At 40.9% G+C, this 27429-nt stretch overlaps 1 protein-coding gene across 1 annotated transcript in view; it reads right to left on the reverse strand.

Annotated features, from left to right (window-relative positions):
* Positions 1 to 1430: 1430 nt before the first annotated feature.
* Positions 1431 to 27429, reverse strand: part of IPMK (inositol polyphosphate multikinase) — a 38170-nt gene continuing 12171 nt past the window's right edge. Inside the window, exons 3-6 of the mRNA XM_035541065.2 lie at positions 19469 to 19565; positions 12707 to 12879; positions 5452 to 5533; positions 1431 to 4425 (exon numbers count right to left, since the gene is read on the reverse strand). Of these exons, the coding sequence (XP_035396958.1) occupies positions 3791 to 4425; positions 5452 to 5533; positions 12707 to 12879; positions 19469 to 19565 (987 nt within the window). The 3' untranslated portion in view covers positions 1431 to 3790. The remainder of the gene's footprint in view (positions 4426 to 5451; positions 5534 to 12706; positions 12880 to 19468; positions 19566 to 27429) is intronic.

Here is a 27429-nt window from a genome sequence, read left to right on the forward strand (position 1 = left end):
AAGTTTCATTTTAAATTATTCTACAATGATGCTACAGGAGGTCACCTGTGGTACCAGAGCAAGGACTGAAGAAGGCACTCTGGAGGAAAGCTTACTTGGGGAGAAAAAAAAAAAAAAAGAGGAGAATGAACAACAAATAACTTTAAACAGTCCTACCACTGTCTTCCTATACCTGACAATGGTTCACATCATGAAGTTAAAAAAACAATGAGAATGGTTTGTAAGCTTGGGCTGTGAACACCACTGGTGACATGCCAGTGCAGGTCATGTCTTCCCTGTGCTGCTGTTATAGGCTCACGCTCAGTACTGTGTGATCCAGGCTCAAACCAGCCTGAGCTCGCGGCAGGTGAGAGTGCTGCTGGAGCTTTAGATGTATGGTAAGCTAAAATTACTTAAACAAAATCATGTGCACTTTGTTAATCAAACTAAAGGGAATTAGTGGTTTCTTAATCCACTGACTTAGACTTTAAAAGTTCCTCCATGAAACTGTAGAGTTACAGAAAAGAACAGTCTGGCTATGCACTACAGCAGAAAAATAGAAAACAGTACAAGGTTCATGTGAATCACAATAAGTCTCAGTTTTAGTTCATAAAATGATTTGGTTAAAATACTTTACATGTTTCATAATGGTATAATTTTTCCAATGTACTTTATGCAACAAATTCCACCCATATCCAAAAATACCATATATGTAAATACTTATGTGGTTTTTGTTTTTGTTTTTTACAAAACTGTATACAATTCAAACTCTCCTTAAATAAGCCTATACACAATTCTCACAATCACCTAGGTAGAAAGTCTTCAGAATAAGTATATTCTCAGAGAATACATGAATGACAATGCTTCCATGCATCTTCCCTTTTGACAATTGATTCTGCTAAATCAAACTCTTATTGCTTAAAATCAAAACAGACAGGTTTCATCAACGACAACAGCACTCGAATACCACGCCAGCCTGGGGAAGAGACCTGCTTTCAGCTTTATGGACAGAAATACCTATCAGTCTCGTTACCAGTTCTGTGAAGATGTCCACGTAGCTGTTGCCTGTCCTGTACGTTCTGCACAGAGAACAAACAAGAGGCATCACTGGCAGGGAGGGAGATCGAAGGTAATACATACTTTTAGTGTCCAGCGTCTCCCTTTACGTTTTCTAATTAATTCTGTGAAACATCTCCAACTGTAACTGAAAACAATCTGATCTGATCAGATACAAGACACTACAAACACCAAATCTAAAGTGTGCAAGAACAATGTGAACATAATGCCTTTGTGGGCTTAAATTCACATTCGGTACTATGCCAAAACACCTCTATGGCAAGCTTTATTTACACAACTTCCAATTAAAAATACTGTTATCTCTCAAGCTACATTTTAAATTAACAGAAATACATCCATAATGTACTACCAGTAAAAAAAAAATGATAAAATGATTTATTTTTTTTTATTCAAAATAATCTGACAGTTTAACAATATTCCAGGTGCATTACAAACACTGCCATAGTCAACACAACAATCAATACTTAAAGAGCATTCAAACACTGAAGACATATCTTAAAGCAGAGACAGGAGAATGCGCTTACACTAAGAGCATACAGGTCATTTTCCAATAACTGACTCCTTTGAGGCAGATGTCTGAATTCTCTGGCACAAAAAATGGATTAAAATCCAGAAGAGATGAATTACAGAGGACAAAAATTCAGAAGTAAAAATGTTTTCCCCTGTATTTTCTACAAAACATTGTGACTTTTTATTACATGGCCACTATCAGCCTAGACTACCCTAGTGTTGACTAGTTACGGGATAAAACAACAACATCATAACACACAACCCAGCATTAAAGCAAACAAAACCACCAACTCTTCCTAGAATATGGCTAAATTAGTTCACAGAGAGTTGGGAATATATTAACTATATAGTGCAATGGAAATAGCAGGTGGAAAAAATACTTTATCTTCCTGATAATTTTCCCCTCAGCCTTCACCATAATTTGCGTAAAAATTTCAACACAATGATACTGCTCCTCCTGCAAGCATCTTTCCCTATGCTTCAGAACATTGTGTTGCTAACTGATTGCTTCAACTCCTCAGTGTATTGGCCAATATTAGGTCTAACACTTAAATAATGTAGTTCTACGCATGATACCCTGTTTCTTCCAATTAACCCAGGATCTAAAAAGGAGCTAAAATTTCAGCTTTATTTAAAACGGCGTATTTGTTCAAAAAGTGTTTGTCTCTGACATAGAAAACAGATGTCAAATCAAGAACATGCAAAGCTGCATACACAGAGGAGTGCATAGTGCAGAACATCACAGAGAGAGCAGCAAGGCCACAATGTCACATGAAGTCCACACTTAAAAGCTGTATGTTGCCAATGACCGAATCCATTCTAAAAAGTTTTACTCGTGGGGCTTGCTTAAAGTATTAAAATCTTACTTTACGGATCACGCTCCGACATGACTTGTGTATAGCTGACTACACGTGCATGTTAGGACAGCCACGTACACAGCATACAGAGGAGACACACCATCATCCCAACCTCAAGTATTCCATATGAAAGCCTTAATTTTTCCTGTGAAAAAGAATGAAGTGGGACAACTTTCAAATCATACGGCTTGCTTGGGTGTTAATTAAAAAAAAAAAAAAAAGCTGCTTTAGCCCAGGGTAACAGAACCACGACTCCATCGAAACCCACGGAGGTTCGTCTGGTTGCTCCAGGGCTTGACTGGATCTTCACAGCACAGGGTCCTTCATCCGCATCGCTCATCGCTTCCAGCTGGTGCTCCCTGGCGGTTGGAACCTGGAATGCTTCTTGCAAAAATACAAGTGGCAAACGGCTTGAGGAAATCTCTGTATGCTTACACAAAATGCTTCATCTCCCCGTTCAATTAGTTTGCTTTTAAAAGCAACGTTTTTTGGAGAAGGGCCATCAGAACAAAGGAGTGAAGCATTTCCCTTAGTCACAACATCAGACTCTCCATTAACAGACTGACTTAATCTCCTAAACCAAATTAGTTCCTGGAATATCTCACGCTCATTTTTTTTTTCTTCACCTTTTCTCAGAAAGTTTCTCTAGCAGTTGTGCAGTTTAAACTTGTTACCACATTTTAGTCCAGCATTTTCTTAGCACCTCAACACAAATTACATCACAGCTTGCCTGCAATAAACATCGGCTACAGACAACCACTGAGAGAGGAAGCGCCCACAGCAGGGTTAGAAGAACAGCGACATCGCCCCGTTACATTGAGAAGCACTTTTTGATACGCTGGTTCCCAGGTTAGATGACTGAATCTAAACAGGATTTCTCTCAAAACAGGGTTAACTCCAGTTATTCGAATACAGTAAACACAAGAGGGCAGTACTGAGGACGTCAGTCCCGTACTTCATAGTTTTCAGTCCGTTCTCTAAAAACCTGTTAATGGAGATATGGCTCAGTGTCAAGGCTAAGTGAGCAAATGTTATCTAAGCTAAAGTTGTTATGGGAACTAACACAACCCCTGCTTATTGTACAACTGTACTCCTTGGATTTCAGCCAGCCAAATACGCTGCATCCTACCAATTTGCCTATCCTGCATAATCTCAAGTATCTTCACCCTTTTGCATTCCCCAATTAACTACCAATTATTTTCCTGAGTGAGATTATAAAAAGTTAAACCCTTCTACCAAAAGTACAAAGACAAATAAAATAGAGTAGAACAATACAAACCCAGTTATACAGCATTACAAGTGCAGAAATTCGTCATGTTGTTGCTCTTCATTATCGTTGGCCCCCAGTAAAAACCATAACAAAGAATCTAGTTATCCAAAATATTTTGAAGTACTGTGATTAAATTTTTCAGACCATAAATGTATCCCTCATCCTTTGTGTTGCTAGGAAACACGTGAGCAAAATCTATCATTCGCACTTCTACGTTTACGCTTTCCTTGATCTCTGCTGGCATGTGACAGAAAACTTTTTCCAGTTGGGGTATAACGTTTCCATTCAGATGCTCCTGTGTGATGCAAGTGCTGCTTTTCCACACGTTGTCTTGCTCCAAGTTTTCAACTTTTAGCGAGAGCTGACTGTGGTGCCTCTTAGAGTATGCCTTTTTGTGAAGTGCATAAAATTTGGACAAGCCTTTACTTACGGAGGCCTCAATTTTTCCATTCTCTGTAGAATTTATTACATGAATGTTATTATTATACTCCAGTATGTCTCCACCTGATAACAGTCCTTTGGGCACTCCCCTCTTCTCTGCCAAGGTGACATCGCTCAATCGCACGGTTGTTGCCTGACACGAACCTTCATAAACAAACAGTAACGAGCTTGCATAAAAGTTGAGTTGCTTCTGGCCCTCAAACCACGCCAAAATTTTTTCAATCTTCTGAATGCTGGCAGCAATCGCGTCTTTTCTCAGGCAGTACCCATTGTGGAAAAACTTGGCGATGCCTGCAAGAAATAGACGTTTTTGAGGATTATTTTCACCTCTGAAATGAAATCAAATGCTGTTCATTTATTTGGGGATGGGAACGAGTCCTGATTTGAAGGGACAGGAAGCATTCAGTTTCCTTTCAAGCACAGTTATTAAATGAATCAGAACTGAACTGAGGAACTCAGGTACTTTCAGTCACCTCCCCACACAGGTCCTGCTGTACAGAACAGCTGGGCTATACATATACAGAACCTATGTTGGGCTTGGATCATAAAAAAATAGCCACTCTATGTATCAAGCAGTAGATGAACACGGTTCCTGCTCCCCTCATCATTTAAAGCAAGCATCTCAACTGTTTTGGGCAGGGACCCACTAAATTCTCCAGGGATAAACAAGCTTCAGCAGCTCCCAGCTTCTTTATCACAAGTGACAGAGCTGACAAGTTGGTGCCAGCTCTAGAGAGGGGTGTGTGTGTGTGTGTCTGTCTGTCCTTCTGTCCCTGGGGGGGACAGAAAAAACAGATGTCAGTTAATGACTAGTTTGAAATATTTATCACCAAATAGACATACAGTGGTAACCTTTTTATTTATTGTTAGTGTAGAGCAAGGTAAGAATTGATTTCAAGTGAGATGGTCAGTGAAAAGTGTGTTTATAGCAGCTTTTTAATATAACAGACAGCACTTACTCACGGAATACAACCAGAAATATAAATATACAGATTAAAAACATTAACACTTCTAAGATTTCTACCTCAATGGAGTATCAAGCCTCAATTCTGCAAAGAGATTGGATTCTACCACAATTACTCCCTTATTAATAGTAAAAGGGATGTGTGATGCGGAAATTCTTATAACTGTTGTTACAGCCAACTGCACATTTAACTTAGGGTTGACAGGTAGTTCAGATGATACAGGGCACAGCTAAAGACCCATCTGGCAAGAGGAGAGAAAGGGAGTTTTTAAATGGGAGCACAGAGACTACTTTTTCACACAGTTCTAAAATAATAGTAATATCAAATACCCAACAGCACTGAGCTCCCTTACCATCCTTTACTGTTTCCTTCGTCAAGCCCCTTCCGTAGTGCTGGTTTTGCGTCTCGTAGCTGTCAGAAGAGACATGGTAAACCTGCAAGAAACAAGAAGGTACATCTGTTCTTATTTAGGGCAACCAAGATTTTCTGCATGAGACGCCTTACAGACAGGTTACAAGTCTTTGGTACCACTTATCCCTTCTGTAGCTGTAAGTTAGTTAAGAGGTCAGCACTGCCCTCTAGTGCTCCGATCTGCAAAACAGTGCCCCTGCATATCTTGGGGTTAATCTACAAGTTGTATTTTCCTGCATCAGAAAGACATCATACTAGTTACAGAAAACATTTTACATAGTACATACCTTGCAGATCAATGCTAAGATGTGAAACCATCACACTCCTACTAATGTTGCTACAAATATTAATTCTGTAAGACTTAACATGCTCATGCATTCACTACAACTATTTTGCAGTTCTTATAAATATTTGGTACAACAGCAAAACAACAAAAAGTGCTATGATGTGACCAGCAGTGCCCAGTACACAAGACCCATCTGAAACTACGATTTTTGGCACAAATGAGGTTACATGAAATAAAGACAGTAGCCGAGTGAAAGCTCGATTCCAGCAGATACTGGTACAACCAGCAAAACACCCTCGCCTGAAAGAGAGGCGAATCACATGGGTACAGTTTTGCCCATATCAGGAATTGCACAAGCTTAACAACTTAATTAAAAACTGTTTTATACAGAGACACATTTTCTCTCTAACTGAAATAATTTCCATTGTAGAAACGTGCCAGCCAGCCAGGCCCAAATATAATTTGTTTATGAGAGTGTAGACAATTCCTACTTGCAGAAATAATGGTGTTACCAAGCAGGCGGTTGTCTCTGGCAGAAACTTTCTGCTTGGCATTTGTTCAGACCACCCAACCCTGCGGCACCCATCCCGGCTGCCGCGCTCTGCCCTCACTTCACCCGCCGCACAGAGAGAGGATCCCACAGAGAGCAAGTGGGGCTGCACCGGTGAGGCGCCTGGCCACGGGCAGTGAAAATTGGTGTATAAAATTGAGTGGTATATGAAAAATAGTAATAACAAAAAAGCAGAATTCCCTGTTTTTTGTTTGCTTGTTTTTTGTTTGGTTGGTTTTTTTGCAGCCTCCCACACCAAAACTTCTCTCCCTCATCCAAACCGCGATGAGCACAGTCTGAAAACACAGGCCCAAACTCTTGCTTTGCAGAGCAGCTAGAAGGAAACGTCTCAAAAAATTCTTACTGTGACAAAAAGATTCAAGTAATTACACTCAGTGTCCCCAAGGAACTCAGATCCTGGTGTGTGGAAACAGACTCCAGCCACCAGCCACACATTGAAAGGGCAGTAAATAATTCTGATTGTACTAAAGAAACAACAGTAGTAAGCCTGAGTGTTTCAACTCGCTTGGTAGCGGCGATTACTTCCCACTGTTATGACTCCAACTTCTACTGCTGTAACAGCTACAGAAAGTGAGGTCCTGCTGCCTATAAATTGCAGAAGAGCGCAGTGAAAGAGGCAAGTTATTTTAAAAGAACATCTGACTAGTGTGACTTTGGTTTCACTAAAACAATCGTTTTTCTCCACTTCTTTTCTTTAAAGCACATTAGATAGAGTATAAAACATACGAAGACAAAGACAACTTATTTAAATACTTCAAGTACCAGAACTACTTTCAAAAGCTTTCAAAAACTTTCAGAATTTCAAAAAAGAACACATGCAAAAGGTAATTAAATACATCAAGAATAATAAAGTGTTCCTTGGGTAGAGGAGCAAAAGTCTGGAGACTGCATCCATGTTTTTACAAGCTGCATCTTCGTTTCAATGGCATCAAGCGTGCACGTTCAGTTGGTCTAGGGGCAGCTGCCTGCACACATCTGCACAGCAGCACGCTGACGAACACATAATCCTGTTTACCAGAACCTTATCTCTTAGCCATAGGAGCTAACCGTTTCTGCGACACGGGCAGTTGCTCAAAAATGCTGATTAAGATCTGCAAGCTCATTTTCTTTTCCAAAGAAATGCTGGAACAGCGCATAAGCCCCCTGTGCCTCTGAGCGGAGTTTCCCACGAAGCCACCCTACCTCTTCTCATAACTTGCACAGACCCATTCCCCCCAGTTTTAGAGGTTTAAAACTCTTATGTGCAAGTTTTGCATCAGTTGGGCATTTTTAACTATACAAAATGGTTGGTGACAAATTGCTAAGTCCCACACATACCAGCACTGCAACGTACATATTTAACTATCTTGTGAATAAGCATGCTCAGAATACCCTTGGTTACCAAAGGGCTTGACTGCATTTCTAAGCTATTTTTCTTTTCTTGAAGACAATAGTATTGAAGGACAACACATGCAGGTAATCGTGAAAGTATTCTCCACGTTAGCCAAAGAGCTGTCTCTTAATTCTCCTCAAAGCCTTCTCTCAATGGCAAGGAAGTGGCTGCCTGAACCATTCCTGGAAGACCTCAGCGAAACACAAACACATTAAGCCCCGTACTGAAAGCAGAGGAACAGAAACCCCAGCTCAGATAGGAGCAATCTTTCACCACATCTTGCTTGGTCCTCACCCCAAAAACAAAGGGATCGCTGTGCTGTAGCGGCACGAGGCCGAAATTGACTTCCGAGCCGAGAGGCTTCTTGCCTCACCGTGCTTTTGTTCACACTGTCACTGCGGCTAATCTGCTCCCAACCCTTCCCAAAAGGATATTTGCCTTTGAACCAACTTTTCTTCTGTAACCCTGTTGTTGCGACTGCCTGTACTAGCCCATTTCTGTCAAAACAATGGCAAGTCAAATAAGTCACATCTGTAGCCTCAACAACAGCCAAGAAATTATTAGACAGGAAAATCTCATTTCTTGTCCACCTGCCACGGCTCGTTACGCGTTTGCTCTGCATTCACATAAGGAGTTCCACTGCATAGTGCAAGACAAAGAAAATGAATGAGATCTGCAAATCATCTGTAAGAAAAGTCCTGCTTGATCAGGGATTTTTGCACATTACTACCAGGCAAGAATGGAGATGTTTCGGTCAACAGCGTGTAGGCTCCTCCTTGTGCCTACAAGCACTCCCAGTTCAGTGAGGTTTCTGCATAAACAGAGCTGGAATCCAGCAAGATAAAAAGTTTTTTGGTTTTAATTATTAGTAGTAGGGACTCTGTGTGGGCAGCATGTCAAACAATCCTGATAATTAGCTGACAAGGGAAATTATTTTTGGAGTTTCTCTTCCAAAAGCATTTGGCTTTTGGTTCCCCACATGAGGTGTTAAATTATTACTGTTTGCATATGCACACATTTTTGTACCATTTTTAAAATTATGGTGTTAGTACAGTGAGACAGTTTGGAAACCTTGCAGCTGCAGCTTTAGAACGTTAAGTTGAAGACTGACTCCAGGAAAGCAAAATATCAAACATTATACAGTGTTATTTACACTAATTCAGTGCTGGCTTACATGGTGAAGCAGAAAAATACACAACTGTTCAAATACTTACCTATGAAAACTCCCTAACTTGTAGAATTATCACTGAAATATGTATTTTCACACTTTTTGCTCACACCTCATCATTATCCCCATGCAATGCACAGTTTTCCTTTATGTCTGAAGAAGCCGGGTTTCTCCGCAGCCCTGTGATCCCTCAGGGACTTGTTCCTGCCACTATGGAAGACTTAAACACTGAGTTTTAATAAACCCTATCTTTAATAAATTTAGTAAGTTGTAGAATGAAATTATGATGAAACCTATTCAGTGACAGAGCAGAACAATAACCTCCTAAATAAAAGAAACAGAGACATTGCAGTTAAGTCCTGAAGCACTTTTAAAATAGCTGAATACATTATTTTGGATTCCCAAAACTTCCACAGAGCAGCTCGTTAGAATAAATTTCTCTTATGCCTGCTTTTTATAATAACGGGGAGAAAAAGGAGGCCACCTCTCAAGTCATCCATCCCCTGCTTTTTCCTAACATACAGGAGCTGTTATCAGCCATAAGGACACAACTGTACCAGCTGTCGTTTATCTGATGAGTCCCTCACCCAAGAGGATGACAGATGAGCATCCTGAACTCTAGAAATAAATTTCTGAAACATCCTTCAATTGACTGGCAGATACGGGACTCAGGGGAATTGCTGCGCTCAGTTCTGCGGCACGGATTGGGCACTGTTGAATTTGTGAACATTTTCTTTTTTGCTTTTGTTTTGTCTTCCTCTATTTTCTGAAACAAAGCTTGAATTAGATTATAGAAATATAAAACAAACAAAAAAAAGCCTTTTTTTTTCAAGGAAAAATATGAATGCTAGATGCAGGATTTAATAGCTTTCTTATTGTTCCCCTACTAAATCTTAATTGATATATCAGGGCTTACAAAAATTGCAATGTTAGAAAAGGTTCATACAGAAAGAAAATGGTCTCAGCTGCAGTTAGTTTTAAAATATCTTGCAGGAACATGTGCTGTAGATTAGGAAATTTGCTTTTAGAAACAGCTTTGATAAGGTATCTGCATTAATGTATGCAATAAATCATAGGCACAAACAAAAGTACATGATGGATTATACAGGCAAAGTTACATAATCATCGCTCCGTGCTTTAAAAACATGTTTCACAAAAATTGTGAGCTATGTAATACTGCAATCAAGATGCTCTGAAAAAGAAAAAAAAAAACAAAAACCTGTAGAAATTGGGAATTGTGGAGTCTGAAAGGGCTGTGAATCAAGATCACAACCCACACATTCTGCTTTTATTCAACAGCAAATAAAACACTATTTTTAATACTGCATACACTGCTAAGATATTTCTTGTATATTTATGTCTACTAGTAAAACCATACTGCAACCTGTATTTCTGTTACTGAAACTGTAACTTAGTGTTCTGACTTATATTTGAGCTCTCCCTACTTCTGTAACAAATGTATGTCCTCAACCATCTGAAGGAAGGAACCCCTGCACTGACTATGAAATAGGTTTTTAACAAATGTTACTGAACTGACTGTGCTTTCTAAATGTGGCTCCATGCATTTCTTCTGCCTATTCAGTGAATAAAGATGAGCATGCTTTAGCACGTGCCAAATGCCAGAGCCATGTCCATAAAACAAAGCTCTGCCAGTTAGATTATCATCATTTTTTAAAGGATAAACCCTATGTATGTATGTATAACTAGATGATTACTTACTTATCAGTGCATGAAAAAGCTGTATTGATGACTTTTGGGTAAAAAAAGGACTATAAATACATTTTTGTTTTAAAAAAAGGTGTAACATTTTTGCTCGTATCTTTCTTTGTGACAGCTTTTATGCTGTGTGCTTTAAAAGCATAGAGAACTGCATTTTTCCTTTTTTTTTTTCCTGGTACCCCCTTTCTTGCTTTTCCAAAATAGGAAGAGTGAGATACCTCCTTCATCCCCAGTATTGCAAATAACACTGAACCAAGAGATTAAAATCAAAACTCTCTTCTTTCTAGGTTGTGTGATACCACGCAAACATGTTTGCCCAGCAAACGCCAGCATCCCTTACCCAGCATGTTAGCTGTTACAGGCAGAAAATGCCTGTACAGGAGAGGGTTTTACATCATGTCCTGAATCCTGGAATAATAAAGCCAGCAGACAGGCAGAGAGCACCCCATAATCGAGAGGAGGCAAGCTGAGCACAGAAAATGCCTTGTTTGTGAATGTGGGCTTTGCTAAGTGCTGCGTGAGGGGAGGAAGAACCTTTTGAAATCTTTCTGGAAAATAACTTCAACATGCAATTTGGTTCCAAACGCACAAAACACATCTCATCTAGTTAAACACCGGATGGGAAACTGCAGTGCTTGGGAGAACCATCATTATAAACACAGCTTTAATTAGGGAATCAAAAGAATTTCTGCAACAGGATCAAGATGCCAGTAAACGACAAGGTTACAAACAAATACACAGAACACCGTGGAAGCAAGCACCCCTTTTACGCTGTCAGGACACAAAGAACGTGAAGTACGTTGTTTTACGGATGAGATAAGAAAGGTTATGTAATGATACAAGCCAAATCCAAGGCTATAATCTTCAGCCTTCCTTCTCGATCCAAACTGTTGGACTGGTTTTTGACTCAACTCCCACATGCTCTCTCACAGGCTTGCATAATTACTACTCATGACCACTATAATTTATAGCTGTAAAAGCTTATCTCAAGACAAAGTTAAGGCTGAGAGCCTAGGCAATTAGGTACAAAACACTGCAGAGATTAGAATTATTTCAGACAATGGTGCAATCTGGGTACTGTTGCCTTCTAAGCAATGTAGAGGCTTACCAAAGTCTCCAGCCATTTATGTTTGCTGATGCAAGCCGCAAAGCCCTGGCTTCCTCCATGCGAGTATGGCAAATAAAACCTCACATCAAAACCAACAGTATTCCTGAGCCAGTTGTGGCAGGTAAAAAATACTTCAAATGCATAGCATCAGGCAATCATTACTGACATTAACGCATTTGTGTTACTGATCCATAAACGTTCTGTAAAGCTTTTCCTTATGCTTAAATATTACAGCAGTCAATACACTAATACTCATTCATCTTTCTCCACGTTTAAAAGAAGGAAATCTAATGGAGTCACTAAGGACATCTGAAGGCCTTTACCCACCTCAGACTAAGCTCCAACTGACAGTCGTTCCTCAAGCACGTATGCATCAAAGACATTTTCTTTTGATTGAAAGCTTTTTTAACTGCAGACTGTAAGCAGCTATTTATAACTATGCATATCACCTCTGAAAAGCTAACTTACTCTTCCCTAAATATAAAAATTACATTATTTTTATAAAAGCAAATCAAAAATAAAAAAAGACTTGGAGAGGACACAGATTGTTACTAAATTATGAAGACTGGTCCTTTCTGTAAATCTCTGATATAAGCCTAAACACAAAAAAAAATGCTTTACAATCTTTAAAACCAATAGCTGTGCAACAAAAAACGATTGCAACTAAATTCAGTTTTGAATGAATACCATCTAGCCCAACACCTTTCCTGTATGTGTGTATATATAGAGAGAGAGGCTGCAAATAAACTCTCAGAAGGGGCACAGCCAAGTTAAACACTTGTGAAGGGAAGCAATGTTTTGAAACATACTTCGCATGACAGTTGATACCAGTACTACCAACACACTGAGATAACACTTTATTTACACAAAACTCAAAAGCACTGTCATTTGCTAGATAAACTAGCTGCTGTATCTGGTGTTGGACAACAGACCAGAGCATAAGCTGAATTTGAAAACAAAACAAGTCCTTACCCTCATGCCAAGTACCAAAAAGCCAATCTCTTCCATCAGCGGGTACTTGCTGACCTGCTGCTGTATCTTCTCAGCTGAAGCATACGGATCGTAACTTTTCTGCCCTATTTTTACGTCCATTATGCAAGGCTTATTAAACTTACGGGTCACATCTTCCAGTTTTAGATACATATCTGTAGAAAAGACAAAACTTTGGTTAGCAGTGGGGCAAAGCAAAATAATCACAGAGTTTCTGCTGAGCTTCTGTGGAGGAGGGAGAATAGTTAAAGGGCTCACATGATGTTAGGCCTCAGAGTCACGTTTGTCTCTGAACACAGCCTAAGTTACGGTCACTGGCAGCCACAAACTCCGTTGGCATTAAATTCTGAATGCATTCTGGTTTAGAAAATAATATATAATTAAAGAGTGCTAGCCTGGCACTCAAATTCAAATTATTGCCAAAATGAAACCGAGGAGGAGCTGTTATTAAGCCAGTAACATATTTCAAATCACATTAATAAGCACATACACACACTGGTTACTGCATGGCTGTTTTTTCAACGGAGACTGCGTTTTCTTTCTGTGTGAGAGGGGTAGAATTCAAACTGCAGTTTTCTCTTTCTGTCATTTTAGAAAGGAAATTAACATTTCATAGTGCAACGAGTCTCCTTTTTCTCCTCCCTCGCCCCCTTTCTCCTTGGGCACCTTTTGGGGACAACACTCCTCAAATCCTAGGCTGCCTCTTGGCCATTTCCAGAAGTCCTTTTGGGTGAGTGGACTACAACAGCCCCAGCCCCTCAGAGTGCCTGAAGATTTAAAGGAGGATGTAAAACCTGGTCAAACTGGTTTATGCTTTTCTCCAACACAGGTAAGAGATTATTTTCCAGCATGATTTATGACACTGATAGTCAGAGCACACCAAGAAAACCAACTCCCCCAGTAACTGCCTACAACTCGGTTGGAGAAAGCGTGCACACATCTCCAGCCCTTGGGAGGGCACGACGTGTACGAAGGAAAAGCTGGGCATCAACACCCCTCTCATTCTTCACATCAGCTTCTGCTAAGCCTGCTTTTATCAGGCCCAAACCTCCCATAAAAATCCATTTTTCTTTTGGAGTCCAGCCTACTCCATGAGCATGTTTCCTTGGCTTTAATGCAATCTGCATACACACGGACGCTGTGTTCTTCCCCATTCCTTCAGAATAATCTCAAATGGGATTGCCAAAGAAAGCAAAAACCTCTGCAGTTAAATTTTAAAGAAGGAAGAGGGACAAAGTGCCTTAATTTCACAGCTGTACAGAAAAGTAACAAAGTCAGTTAGAGTCAAGAAAAAAGGAACAAATAATGTTCCTTTCTACTCAGTAAGTAGAGACTCTTCCTTAAAGATATGAAACTGTTTTTTATTTACTTACGTCCTATTTAGAGCTTCGATTTTTACACCATTATCACCATGATCAAACGACCCAATTCCCCAAAGTACACGTGCATCAATCTGAGAAACAGATTTGATTCAATCCTTAGATGTTTGCTTTATCTATAAATGGAACTAAGCATGTTTTTAACTATAGTCATGACCAGGAAAGTGTGTCAAATCAATATACTATTTTAAAAATCCAGTCTTCTGCTAACTCAGTGCACCAGCTTACATTACTTTTCAGTGTCCTCAGGGCTACAGAATCAATCTGTCTACAGCAAAAAGAGTTTGGTTATAGACTAGCTCACTCACATACAAGGTTTGTTAACTATAACTGCAGGGATACCCAAGCTAAAATAACTCACACTTAACTTTGAGAAAGCCACAGACAGCAAACAAACCCAACATTTGCTCATTAGATGTCCCCTAAGGGGAAGGTAGACAAACGCTCTCCCTATTAGGGAGCATATTCTGTATAAGCTGGACTGCATGTGCCACTTGTTCTATTCAAAGTGTTCATACACAGGTCAAATTCAGTCAGATATTGGCAAAGCTTTAATTTTTGAGGTTTTGGGGACCACTACTGACTCCGGAGGAGTCCTACAACCTCTCAGCTCTCTATTATTGAAACAAAAATAGTAAAAATCTAAGCATCATCTTTCACACCCAGCCTTTTTCACACTATCTAAACTAAGGTAATCAATATATTTTTGTCATCACTAAAACAATCCAGGAAACAACATCTAAATGAAATGTAAGGATTTCAGAACTTGGCTCTCAAAAGCACCGAGCCAGAGATATGGCATGGGACAGGGGCAGGGAAAATATAAAAACATCTCAAAAAATGGCTGTTGTCCTTCACCACCAACCCCAAATGCGTTGGATTATCTCGTGAGCAGCTCCAGACTCACTGTTACAAATACTAAAATTATCCAAACTGTAAATTACCACAAATTATTCAAATTATTTAGATGCAATGTTGTTTGTCTGAGTTATTTTGTAAACCCTAAACCATGTGTATGTGAAGTAGTGTAAAACATCTGTTTCCATAAAGCAACAACAACCGAGCCCATAAAAACAACTAGTTTGAAAAGTAGAACCAGATCTCCCAAACAAGCCCTTATTCTTTCAGACAACATGCAGGCGTGGTAGTTCGGCTCTTTCCATCACAGACATTTGAAGAGCACTCACGGGTATCCGCCATCCTCTGCTCCACTCATCCAAATCCCTCTTTTTAAGCATACAGCACCAAAATTCAGCATTTCTTAAGATATTTAACTTTTTATTTCTCCTTCCATTTCAGAGCTGCTAAGCTAGAGTATCCCCCCTAAAAACCTCCTAAAACATAACAATTACTATTAAAAAAAAAAAGGCATTAAAATAGCTTTGGAGCTAACATTAACCCTGGGAAATACTAATTACTTGGAAAAGTCTGTGTATTATCCAGAAATGATTCATCTCTCACACTTTCTGGAATTATAATTTAAGTCTTCATCTTCAGCTAGCTGCCAGCTCAGTCAAGATTATGTCCCATCTGTTCAGAGCACACCCCCACTCTCAAAAAGCTTTTTGTCCTTGCGGGGAGGGCAGTGGCACCACAGATAAATCATGGTACTGAGCTATTTTTTTTTCTGATTACAGCTTCAGAAAATGCATCAGGTGTTTACAAATTGTTTTTCCTGGCACTGTTTGTGTTGTGTTCAACATCTGTGGTCAACTGTTCCAGACCCCAAAATCAGAGGATCAGTACACACCAGGATTTTTAACACAGCAACCCTTACGGTATCTTGTGAAGAGGTAACCAGAGAGCTCTCCTTCCTGTTTTGTGAAAAAGACAAATGCAGATTTTTCAAGCACTTCAGATTTTCTAAGTTGTTATGTGGAATGCTCCTAGCCCAAAGTGCGTCTGAAAATCATGCATTCACCAACACAAATTTTCTATTGCACAAGTAAATAACAATCTCTGATGTAGATATGCTTCATACCAATAAATTACATTTCAACTATCTAAAAATAATTTAAATTAAAATCCCCTGCAGAGAAAAGAATTCATTGGGATTTTTGTATCTTAGCTTTGGTAGATAATCCTGAACATGTATTTCAACAACTTAAACAAATCATTCCTCAGAGGCTTCTCCTCCCCCCTTTCTATGTTTCAGCAGAAGAGAAAGAAGGGAAGATGTGGTTTGACATATTATTTACATATTTTATTGCAGTCCCAAAGGAGACAAACCGAAAGACCACCAAAATTCAGCAAGTATGTATGGCACGAACCACTGCAGACTTGAGCACGTACATGCTGAAGCATTCAGTACTTGCCGGAGTCAGAAGTCACAAAATAACTCCAGGCATCTGACTTCTTTTCATAATCTGCAAGGCATCTCTCAAAACATATGAATAAACAGGAAAAAAAAAAAGCCTCAGTTGCTCTCAGCAGCAAAAGAAAAGCAAGGTTTGAAGTTGTCTTGTGTTTTTCTACCCTGTTCTCAGTTTAGGCATCAGAAAGTAGAGCCCAGTATGAAATGAGCAGTGGTAAAGTTGCTTGCAAAAAATATGCAGGAGCAAAAAGTAGGCAGCAGAAAGCACAACTCTTCAGCAGGAGATATAAAAAGCTTAACATGGTCCGACATATCTTTGCAGCAACTTTTCCACTTGCTTATTAATAAATTCCCAACACCGACAATGCCAGGGAGCCCGAAGTTGAAATTAAATTGTCTCACTCCAATTTCAGATTATCTTCGGGAGATGGGGTGTCATCCCTCTCTCACCCTGGCTGCCATGCAGTAGCACTCGGTATGGGATTTCTGCATAACAAGAGTTATTTATAAGCTTTTATTGATACTCTATTTTGAATATTGCTCCATCTTTTCTACCTAGAGGTTTGAAGTTCAGCAGAAGGAACTCCTTACCTGTTATATGGAAACTTAGAAATGCGCACAAATTATGTTCAGAGTGGTCCTAAATTCAGTTGCTGTTTTGTTTTTGCTTTTTTCTACAGGAAACCTATGGTTCTCTTGTCTGGGTGAACCTACTCAAACTCCCAACCCTCTTCCCAAGATAACAACTCAGACGCTACACATACAAAACACCACTCATGAAAGAACTTCACTGTCTCATAAATAAAGGAGTTTTATGTTAACCAAAGGTGCTTATGGCCATCCCCCCTCTCTGGGCGAGCAGTTGCTCCTCCACGCAAACACTGTTGGAATATATATAGATAGACCAGAACAAGCAGCACACAGCGGGGCTCTGGTAACCAACAGATTTATTTCATTTTATTTAAGTGCAGTCACCTACGCCCAGTTCCGCGGCAGTGAGGAGTTACTGGGTTCACCGCTCAGAGGCTGTCTGGAGCTGTCCCCCCACAGGACGTGGAGGAGTTACTGATGAAGGAAAGGTCAGGGATGCAAAGTCAAGATTGCAAAAAGCTACACATACAACCCTAATCTGAACATAATAACTAGTTATCTTTGCAGCAGCTAGATTCCTTCATCTAGTGTCACGGGGACATGCCATAGCAGCTAAGCAATCATAAGGTCCAATCTTTTCAGTGGTGCCAGAGATTACTCCACAGTTCATCTGGGGGGAACAGGGAACAAACCCCACCCCTGATCTTCCCAAAATAGCCTTTCCATGCTCTCTCTATACTCTGCGGGTCTACTTCACCTCTTCCTATTTTTGTAAACTCCATTTCCTACTTTTTATGCAGTTGAAACACAACTGTGGTGATTCTTCTCACCTCTGGTGTCTTCTGCTGTCAGGCACTGATGCACAAAGGCAAATTCATCACAGAGGTTTTCCTCCACACCTGGCATTAGCAAAACTGCATTTGCAAATGCCTGCTGGTCAACAGAGCACTTCCACATTGAATGGCCACCTCCTTAGCTTTGGATGTACCCCAGCATGCACATGTTCTGCTAAGGTCCACGATCTCCACTGCACTTGAATTTTGTCAAGACTACACAAAGCTCGTTCATACTGCAGGTAACAGAGTTTACAGCCAAGCGTTTTGTTTGAACCTCCACTGCTGCTCTCTATGAACAGAGCTCCCAATATTGCAGAGTTTTTTCAGGAACAAAAAAAAAAAATCAAGTGTTGCTTTTCCTTTAAACCAGCTACATCCATTCCTACAGGCTACTTCTCTACTACTGGTGGAGACCTGCCAAAATTCAGCCCCATGCTGCACAGTGCTAGTTAATTCCCAATGTAAACTAGGGATGTGTTGAATTACCATATCTCAGCTAGACCACACATTTTAAGATCCTACTCTAAGTAGGAAAAATTGATTTGCAGTTTGGAGGGGACACTAGTGAGCTCCGTGACACGCATAAAATTAAGAGGGAAGGAAAAAGATAGCTCTGGCAGAGCTATGTGGGTTAGTGCCAAATATGAAAGCGTGAAGGCGAATCTGAGCCAAGAAAGCGTTACGTACTGACACAGTCCTCACTGCATTTATTTTTACAGAATTTAGACAGTGACTTTGGATGCCGCCTCACCACTGTCTTGGGAAAACAAGTCTATCAAGGGACAGCACAAGCAAAAGAAGATAGAGCTGTTAAAGGAGCACGGCTTCTAGTTTCAGTGCCTTTGCCTTTAAATAAACTCGAGGGCATCCTTTTGTTTCTGCATGTTCCAGAAGCTCCATCTCCCAATGTAAATGAGAAAGAGCAGAAGAAAAATAGTTGCTATTTTAAATATACATCAGAAATATCTCCATCTTCTCTTGAAGAGACAATCTTCCAATTGTCCTCCAAAAACACCTTTTCTTTCTGACTCCTAACATGTTATACAAAGTTAAGCTACCAGAGCTTTGTTCCATTCAAAACAGTAACAAAGGTTGACAAGCAGTGCTCTTAAACAAGGCAACTACGAAAAAATACGTTTGGTATGATATGGCAAGGTGATGGGATCCAACCTCTGGAGATCCAGTAGCAGATTCCAGCTTGAATGCCTCACCTCAGACCACATCCTGTCTCTTTTTTCCTTCTTACACACCCATACGGCATCTGTGTCCTGCTTTGATGGCCTAATCAGACAAATGGGCATCCAGCCCACCCCTCCAGCATGACCCAGACCAAAGCTGCAGCTCTGGGGCCATATGCATCAGGTTCAGCTACTTGGAAAACATTTGCCATGTGAACGGCCGTGCCTCATCTACCCTGGGCCACGAGGACGATCCCAAAGAACGAACCTAGCCAGAGAACTGCCAACTGGAACGTGTTCTTAGTGGGAAAGAAGCGAGTTACAAAACGAAACCAAAAAGAAAAAAAAAAAACGAAAAAAAACTACAGAGCTTGCAACTGCCAAAAATCAGGCTCCATAAGATTTTTCCAGGAGGTTTGGATTAATAGATAAAATTAGAACAGTACCATTTGGTGCAGTAGGTGGTGACCAGACACCGAAGTATTTTGGCAGATACTCCCGCAGCTCCAGAAGAATGCTGTCGCAACAGTCAGAGTCATAAACCTGAAATAAATTAAGGGGAGGGGGAGACAAATAATGAGTTTAAAACATTCACTTTATACTTCCTGTTGTCCCATAATTATCATTTCTGGCAGTGTTTATTTTCATAAATTCAGGATTCCTACTTCACGTTTAAAAACATACAAGATGAAAATAAGAATTATCACAATCTGAGACAAGTGAATGGTATCCTTGCTTTCAATTTTTCAAGTGGAAAAGACAGATCAACTCTAACTAAGAATAATGTATGGCTTAACTTCAATAAAAATCTTAACTGTAATTGTTAGCGTTAAAGTCTATTCAGCAAAAAGGGAGTCCTCCCATCCTGAATCCAAGGCTGTTTGGGATTACTCCACTGTATCACAAATCTAAAGCTTTATCAGGTAAAGCACACAAACTCAGACTGGCTAGCATTTCCTTATTTCCTCCAAACAACTCATCCTGTAACTACTCCAGACAAACAATGAACAATTCAAATGCATGTGTCTTCATCTGCTTCAAGTCTTTTAACATTTTTTTTTCCCCAACTTCTGTTAAGAAAACAAGAACAGTTTGCAAACAGCAGCGGGCTTATGCTGCTGAAGGAACAAACCTTCACACAGTTACAACGAAGCCTGGGATACTATCTGCCATGGGATTGCACGACTGTCACCAGTTTTCAATGCTGATGTTAGAAGGGTTTCAAACCCTTTCCTTTGACCCCCACAGCAGATCTAGTTACAGACACAGAGGACTGCCTACAGCACCATTTGACTAACGTGGCTTTCTGACTAAGGGATCCACACCCACAGGAGTACAGGTTACAATTAATATTAGTGCATTTAGGAACCACTTCATCCTAATACCCTCGCAGCTACATCGGCTCTGATGCCCCCAGGCTCGTGTCCTGCCCCAGTACTGCAGGAGCTGCACAGCAATATCCCCAGACACCACACACGGGTGACAGGGACAAGCCACAGCTCTGCTCTCACTTCAGTATGCAATGCACAGAAGTGCAGACAGAGCACGCTGCGAAGTCAGAAGCAATGCAAAAAGAATAAATTTCCCATCTCAGAGCTCTGCAGAGTTGGCTTAGCTCCTTGCTTCGAGAATGACATTCGGCCACGGTGGAGAACACCCCGCAACAGGAGCCACAGGCAGCTCACATGTCAGCATACACAACCCTACATTTCTAATATTAATACCTCTAGAGAGGAAAAAACCCCGAACTTGAAGTCCAGCCGCTATTTCACACCAGGCAGCCTCGGCTACAACCACCACTGCGGTGTGACTCTAGGCAGAGCCTCAAGCAGCAGGAAGATGAAGTTGGTCGGGGTGGGTTTGTGCTAAATTTAGTTTTCATTGCAGAAACCTTGTACGGGGCAAACTCAAATCTCCAAGGACTACAGGTAACAGTGGCTTTCCCCCCTGCTAAGGCAAGCTGGTAGGCTGGTATTTTGCGTGCAGAGACAAAAAAAAAAGAAAAACAACTTTGCTCGTCTCTGGGATCAGCTGCTGCTGTTTATTTTTATTGATGCAACATTGCTTTGATAAGCATCAGATGTTGCCAGCAGAAGACAGTGATCTCCCCGGGAGACTGCGATGCAGCTTGCTCTGAAAGAAGAAAATGAAGGAAGGAAGGGAAAAAAAATGCAGGTGGAGGGGAAGAGAGATAGACCTGATGCTGGGGCATAGACCCTACCTTTGGCAGCGATCACTGTCCCCGCTGACCGATGCCACTCCTGGGCCAGGACTGGAGCACAGACTGCCAGGATGACTTCCCACCATGGCTGTTTGCAGACGAGCAGCACAAAGCCCATTTCTGCTCACCGCAGAAGCCTGCTGTTGTGGCACCCCCCAGCTAACTAGTAGGAAATTAGGCTGCACCCTGCACAAATACTCTTCTCCTAGGTGAACGCAAACAGGTCTGAGGTGCAGCAACCATCAAGGCACAGCCCTGACGTGGCAACAAGTGTGTGCATTTAAGACTGGACACAGAGGAGACAGCTGGAAGCAAGAAGTGCAGCAGACAAGGAGGACAAATGCTGAATGCAGCTGAGACACAGGCAAACTGTGTAAGAACGTGCTCGCTTAACTTACTGGCAAAACAGGATTTTAGGAAAGACAGAAAAAGTAGCGTATTGGGAGAACACTAAAAAGAAAAGACTCTTGTTGTGACTTACTTTTTAAACCCTGACAGTAGGTTCCAGTGCTAAAGACTTAGCAGTATGCTTCTGGGTATTTCAAGAAGCAGGATACAACAGAGATGTTCAGGTAAGTGGGTGTAATAGCCCAAAGTCAAGGCCAAACGAGGAAAGAAAACCCCTCCAGAAGAGGTATCTTCTACATAGCCCATCCTTAATACACTGATATAAGATATTTTAAATGGAGAAAGAACTCACAGTAACGTAGCGTTCAGTATCATTACCTCAGCATAACAGAATTAAGTGCATTACTTCTGTCTCTCCAGAAGTCATCTTGCTCCCTGAAGCAGTAATAAACTCCCTTAAGTTTGACGTAACACATACAAAGCACTTATTTGACCTTAATATAGACCTCAATCTCAGCCTGTAATGTATTTGTATGTCGAACAAGAATAAGCACTCAGATAATGAAGATCAGAGGAAGTCATTTGGTGTGGGCAGAAGCAAGAAAAACAGACATTTCAGGAATTACAATCATTCTTAGACAGGACAAAACCACTCCTGCTCATTAGAAAGGGCCTAAACCAGCAACAACGGGCATTTCAGCTCGTTTCACCCAACCCAGTAGCAAGCTACACATTTAAATGTCATTCAGAGTGATTAATACAAATGGGTATCTGACAAAAACAACCCTAAATTTACAGAGGAAATAAACCACACATCCCATACCCCGGAAGGTATTGCTGCTGACAGAGCTGGGAAACTCACTGGAGAAGAGGTTATCGCTTACCCTGGAACAACCTTTAGAAGTAAACCATTGTGCTTTCATTTATGTTAGCAATACTCCACCTTTATTGGAAAAGCAGCTGCTGGGTTTTGCACGTAATGACAGGCCTGTTTCTTGAGCACACACTGAAAAACCTAAGCTCTTTCTGCTTTACTGTACATGACCTCTTCATCCAACAAATCGAGAATTGCAGAACAAGTTGGCATCAGTTCAGCCAGGGTAGGCATCCCTCCTACACATCACAGGATGTATTCTTCCAACAGCGCAAACTGGAGACATGAAACGCAGTTGCTGCTGGGCTTAAAAGCAAGTAAACAGGATGCTGACATTTGGAGGGCTCACAACATGTCCATTACAAAGTACTGCAGCTAACTCATAGGAAGAACATGCCTCAGATATGTTCTGTGGCAGCTCGATAGTCTAACAGACACCATGAAGTCATAATTTCCAGCTATTCAGAATGTTTTAATTCCGAGACAAATTCACCCTCCCCTAGTTTTTAATCCAAAGTACATTCTGTTTGTTTTGCTAAGTCTGATCCAAACAGATTCATCTGTTTTTTAATGCAAACAGGGGGCTGCTTGGGAGAATGGGAATGTTCTTTTCTGTATTTAAAGCAGCGTGACATTCGCTCTCCTTTGTTTTGTAAAGACTAGCTAATCGCATAAATGACTGAGGGAGGGTAGAACAAATGTTTAAATTTCAACAGGAAACTAGTTCTGGCAGTAGAGACCCATCTTCAAGTGTCCTGGTGGAAAGACACCGCTTTGATGAAAATGCAGTTTCAACAGAATTTCCTCAAGTACGTAAAAGAACTGATTTAGAAAACATGGATTTTAAAACATGCATTTATTTAAAAGCGATTTGAGTTCGAAACTAGAAATGCCGGGGCAGGCACGCCAGTCCCAACCATCTCCTTTTCTTGTTGCTTGTTACCATAAGCTGGCCCTGAGCAGTGGTGCTGTCGCTTGCAGAGCCTCAAGGTACACAACCAGCCACCAGCAGCAGGTGCAGAGTTCAGTTCCAAGCTTATTTCTTAGGGGGTTCCTGGGTGGCAAACAGTTGAGAAGCCACACACTCAAACTAGCAAATACAAGATTTACAGATGATAGTGCAACCTTAAATCTGTCTCCCTGCGTGTACGCATTATATCACAGACTTTAATTACCTGAGTGTGCACCGCATTTCCCTCCGGACTCCTACATCGCCCAGTTATACCAGGCAAGTACGAGGGCCAAAAAAACTGAGGTTCTAACAGCAGTTCTGCATTTAGCAATTCATAACTGCACAGCTTTACAACTCGGAAATCTTTTGGTTCTTTTTCAAAGTAGTACCATCATGTTTTGACTTGTCTGCAGTATTTCTTTCCACAAATATGACTGGAGTTGAGCCAGCTCTGTTTATATCCAAAAAAAAAAAATCTGATACCAGAGTAATTCCAAAAGTTAAATATTTACGAATGCTGTTGTACTAAATGCTATTTTAATGAATTGCTATTTTACTATCCAAAATATAGCTGCACTATGCATTAGATTATAGTCACTCACAGAAAATACCTACAGAAAGACTAGAAAAGCTTAAAACAGTTCAGGATATATTTACGTTTCCACAGTCTGATCATGCAGATGAATTTTCAAATAAGAACGGCGTACACCTGCAACAATTCTATCCTTCTCCCAGGAGTCAGGGAAAAAAAAGTTACAGAAAGGAGCTGGCCATCTTAGCTTCCAAAAAATGAAGGCTGTGAAAGTAAGCTTTGACATCTCCCAAAGAGATACTTATTTGGTGATGTTTATCAAAACAGACATTTTCTAGCAATGCCAAAAAAAGAGTAGGTCCTATTTTATCCGCTTCCACATGTTTTATATAGTCAAAATTGAGCTGACCCTAGCAAGATTTGCAGTCTGAGGCATGGAATTATCCTCACAAGAGGGGAAGCAAACCCTGACCCATTTCCGAGGATGTGGCAGAGCTTCAGACCTTCAGCAGCAGCAGCTAAAAGGCAGCAGTCGGGCACAACCACCAGCAGCAGCACCCAACAAACCCCTCTGCAGGGCTGTGAGCAGAGAGCAGTGGATGCCACAAGCAGCAAGTTCTCCAAAACAGCCAGAGGTAAACTGGGTAGGGACAGACCGTCTAGACCCCCTTCCTTTCCCACAGCCACTTACTCCAGAAGCAAGGCAGGAAATATTTGGAAGATGCAAGCAGGCACTCCACCCTACCCCATCACAAGCACAAAAGGGCTGTTTCCCTCTTCACGAGACAGCAAACTCCCATCTCATCTTTCATCCCACAAGACTCCCAGGCAACAAAAAATTAACAAGAAAGCAAGTTTAAATTATTTGCTTTACCCACACATACACCCTGCAGCTGCTGGAAGCCACCCAGCTGTGCACAGTGCAGGGTAGTGGGCATTAGGAAGTTCTCAGTCAAAATCACAAATTAGAGATGATGTTTCATCACAAACCTCTTGCCACAGAATTGAGCTTCCTCCTGCCCTTCCTCCTCTCCTAGGTTCGCAACTCATGAACACAGGCAGATGATATGCGCAGTGTCAGCTGTGTAGGAAGCTGGAGTCTCCAATCAACTTGAGGGCTCTTTGAAGTCAAAGATAATTCTTCTGTCAGGATGTGCAACAAAGCCTGGTCCCTCAGACACCATAATCAGATTTTTTTTTTTTTTTTTTTAAAAAAGCACGCTCTTGAAGAAGATACCCAGGAAAGTGTAGATGATTATATTTATATCAACAGCATGGACACCTGCTAAGCAGCCTTCTGAGTAGGTCAAGAGACTCCTAAGTTGAATCTAATTCAAAAACACAAGACAAACTGCAGATGAAGTTTGCTATTCCGAAACCTATGTTTGTTTGGTATATGCATTTGTACGTACAACAGAGACAGAAGCATCATGTTTGTGCTTGGTACTCTCCGCTAGCAGCCAAACTAAGGAGAACATAGCCTAGCTGGTCATCTGATAAGGAAGTTTCAATTTTAACACACTAAACACTTCTCCCCCTACTCTTCCTTCTGAGTTCAACAGCACTTACCGTCCACCCAACAGCGCCGTAGTGACGCTGTCCTCAAGTTACCCATTGCAAAAAGTCAAGCCATCAGCGGTCAGAGAAATCCAGCAAATGTCAAGGCAAAAAGTCAAGTCCCTTTGCTAATCCATACCTTCCTCAAAGAAATACAGTACAGCCAGTTCTCATCTATCTGTACAACTATTACATGAAAATAATAGCTCTGTTACTGCAATGCTCTAAGTGGTGCAACATGACCACTGTTTTGCGTGTTCAGGGAAGAAAGATACTGACCTGGTCAGAAACCACTACCTTGAGATCCTCATAGATGTAAAACCAAGCTGAGCAAGGGCAGCAGCTAGACTGTTCCATACGAACTTTCTGCTTCAAGAAGGTATTTTGAACCAACTCCAACTATTTATGAGTTTGAATTATCACTGGAACTATTGAAAAAAAAGTAAAATGGTAGAACAATAGGATAAAAAGAGAAATAAGCCACAATCACCGTCCCACTTTCTGTGAACATTAATAAGCACTACCCTTTGTTTCTGGAAAGCACTGAATCTGAAGATTCAAGCTAGGCAGCGAGAGAGAACAAGGGGTGGGAGGAACCCTCAAGCAGTTATATAGGCAAAACTTAATTTTGCATTTCAAAGAGACGGAAAAGGAAGACAAGTCCTGACAGACACAAGTAGGATTTTTCTTTTCCAATGCTGCAAGAGGCAGCTCTCACGAAGAATGTACTGCAGCATTACCCTAAAGGTGCAGTTTCATGGTAGCTTAAACCAATCTGAGCCTGGCGGTGTTGCCATCATCCAGCTGATCCCCCAGTCTGTTTCGCTCCTCAAGTTGGCTCACTGAGAAAGTGCCAGGCCAAGGCACCCTGCTAAAACCGCCTTCCAGGTACATTCTGCCACTAACACTCCTGAAACACTTAAAGCCACGTCTGTATCTTCCCTTGAGAACATCCATTCGTGCTCGATGAAATTTTGATAATTTTAGTCATCTAAGCTATTTTACTAACATCCAAGTAGCTGTTTTGTAATAGCTGGAGGCATTTTTTTGGTTGCCTTGAATAAGTAACCCTTTGGAGTCCCACACCCACATGCCCTGAGCAAAACTGGAATTTACAGAACCAGCTACAGGAACAGTAATAACACTAAGAAACCTTAGCACGCCTTTGGGCATAGTCTGCTCCAGTCAGGCACAGGAAAAAAACAAATCTGGGTAAGGGAAATGTTACACTTGGGCATGGTGAGTCAAGTCATTCACTTTGCTTTGTCTTCAGGGAGAGGTTTGTTTTTTTTGTATTTATATATATATACATATATACACACACACACACACACTCACATACACGTGCTCAGAAAAAACAAACACACAAAAGGCTAAAAAATAATTACTACCAAGTTGCTCTGTAAGTATTGGACATTGGAGGAATTTCAACAAGCACGTTACACGCACAGCAAGACATTCAACATCATGCCAAACGGACTTTTAAGTTCACTGATGGTTAATCTGGTACGTGGATGATGAACACCATACCAGCAGCTTACCAACCATATCTTTTTCTGAAATAAGCCTGTGATGCATCAAGTGCTGTATTTTCTGCCTAACTACAACATACCTTTAGAACTTCATCCTGATTTTGAAATACTTACCATCATAAATGAATTGAAACTTCACTCATAAGACTTGATTCAGTCTGAAAAAGTTAGTGCTTGCATTACCCTCTAGCATAGCAAGGGCACTGCAACTTAACCCAATTTAACATTCCGTGGACATGCATATTAAAACCCTGTATTTTTGCTTCATTTTCAGCGGGACCTACTCTTGGAAAGGAATTTTCCTCAAAATCAGGTTAATAAGACAAGGAGATTGTTTTTTTCCTGCATGCTTGCACAGCATGGACTGTAGGCAACCTGGTCTGTTACGAAC

Source organism: Cygnus atratus, chromosome 7, assembly GCF_013377495.2.
Source record: "Cygnus atratus isolate AKBS03 ecotype Queensland, Australia chromosome 7, CAtr_DNAZoo_HiC_assembly, whole genome shotgun sequence".
Classification (NCBI taxonomy): Eukaryota; Metazoa; Chordata; class Aves; order Anseriformes; family Anatidae; genus Cygnus; species Cygnus atratus.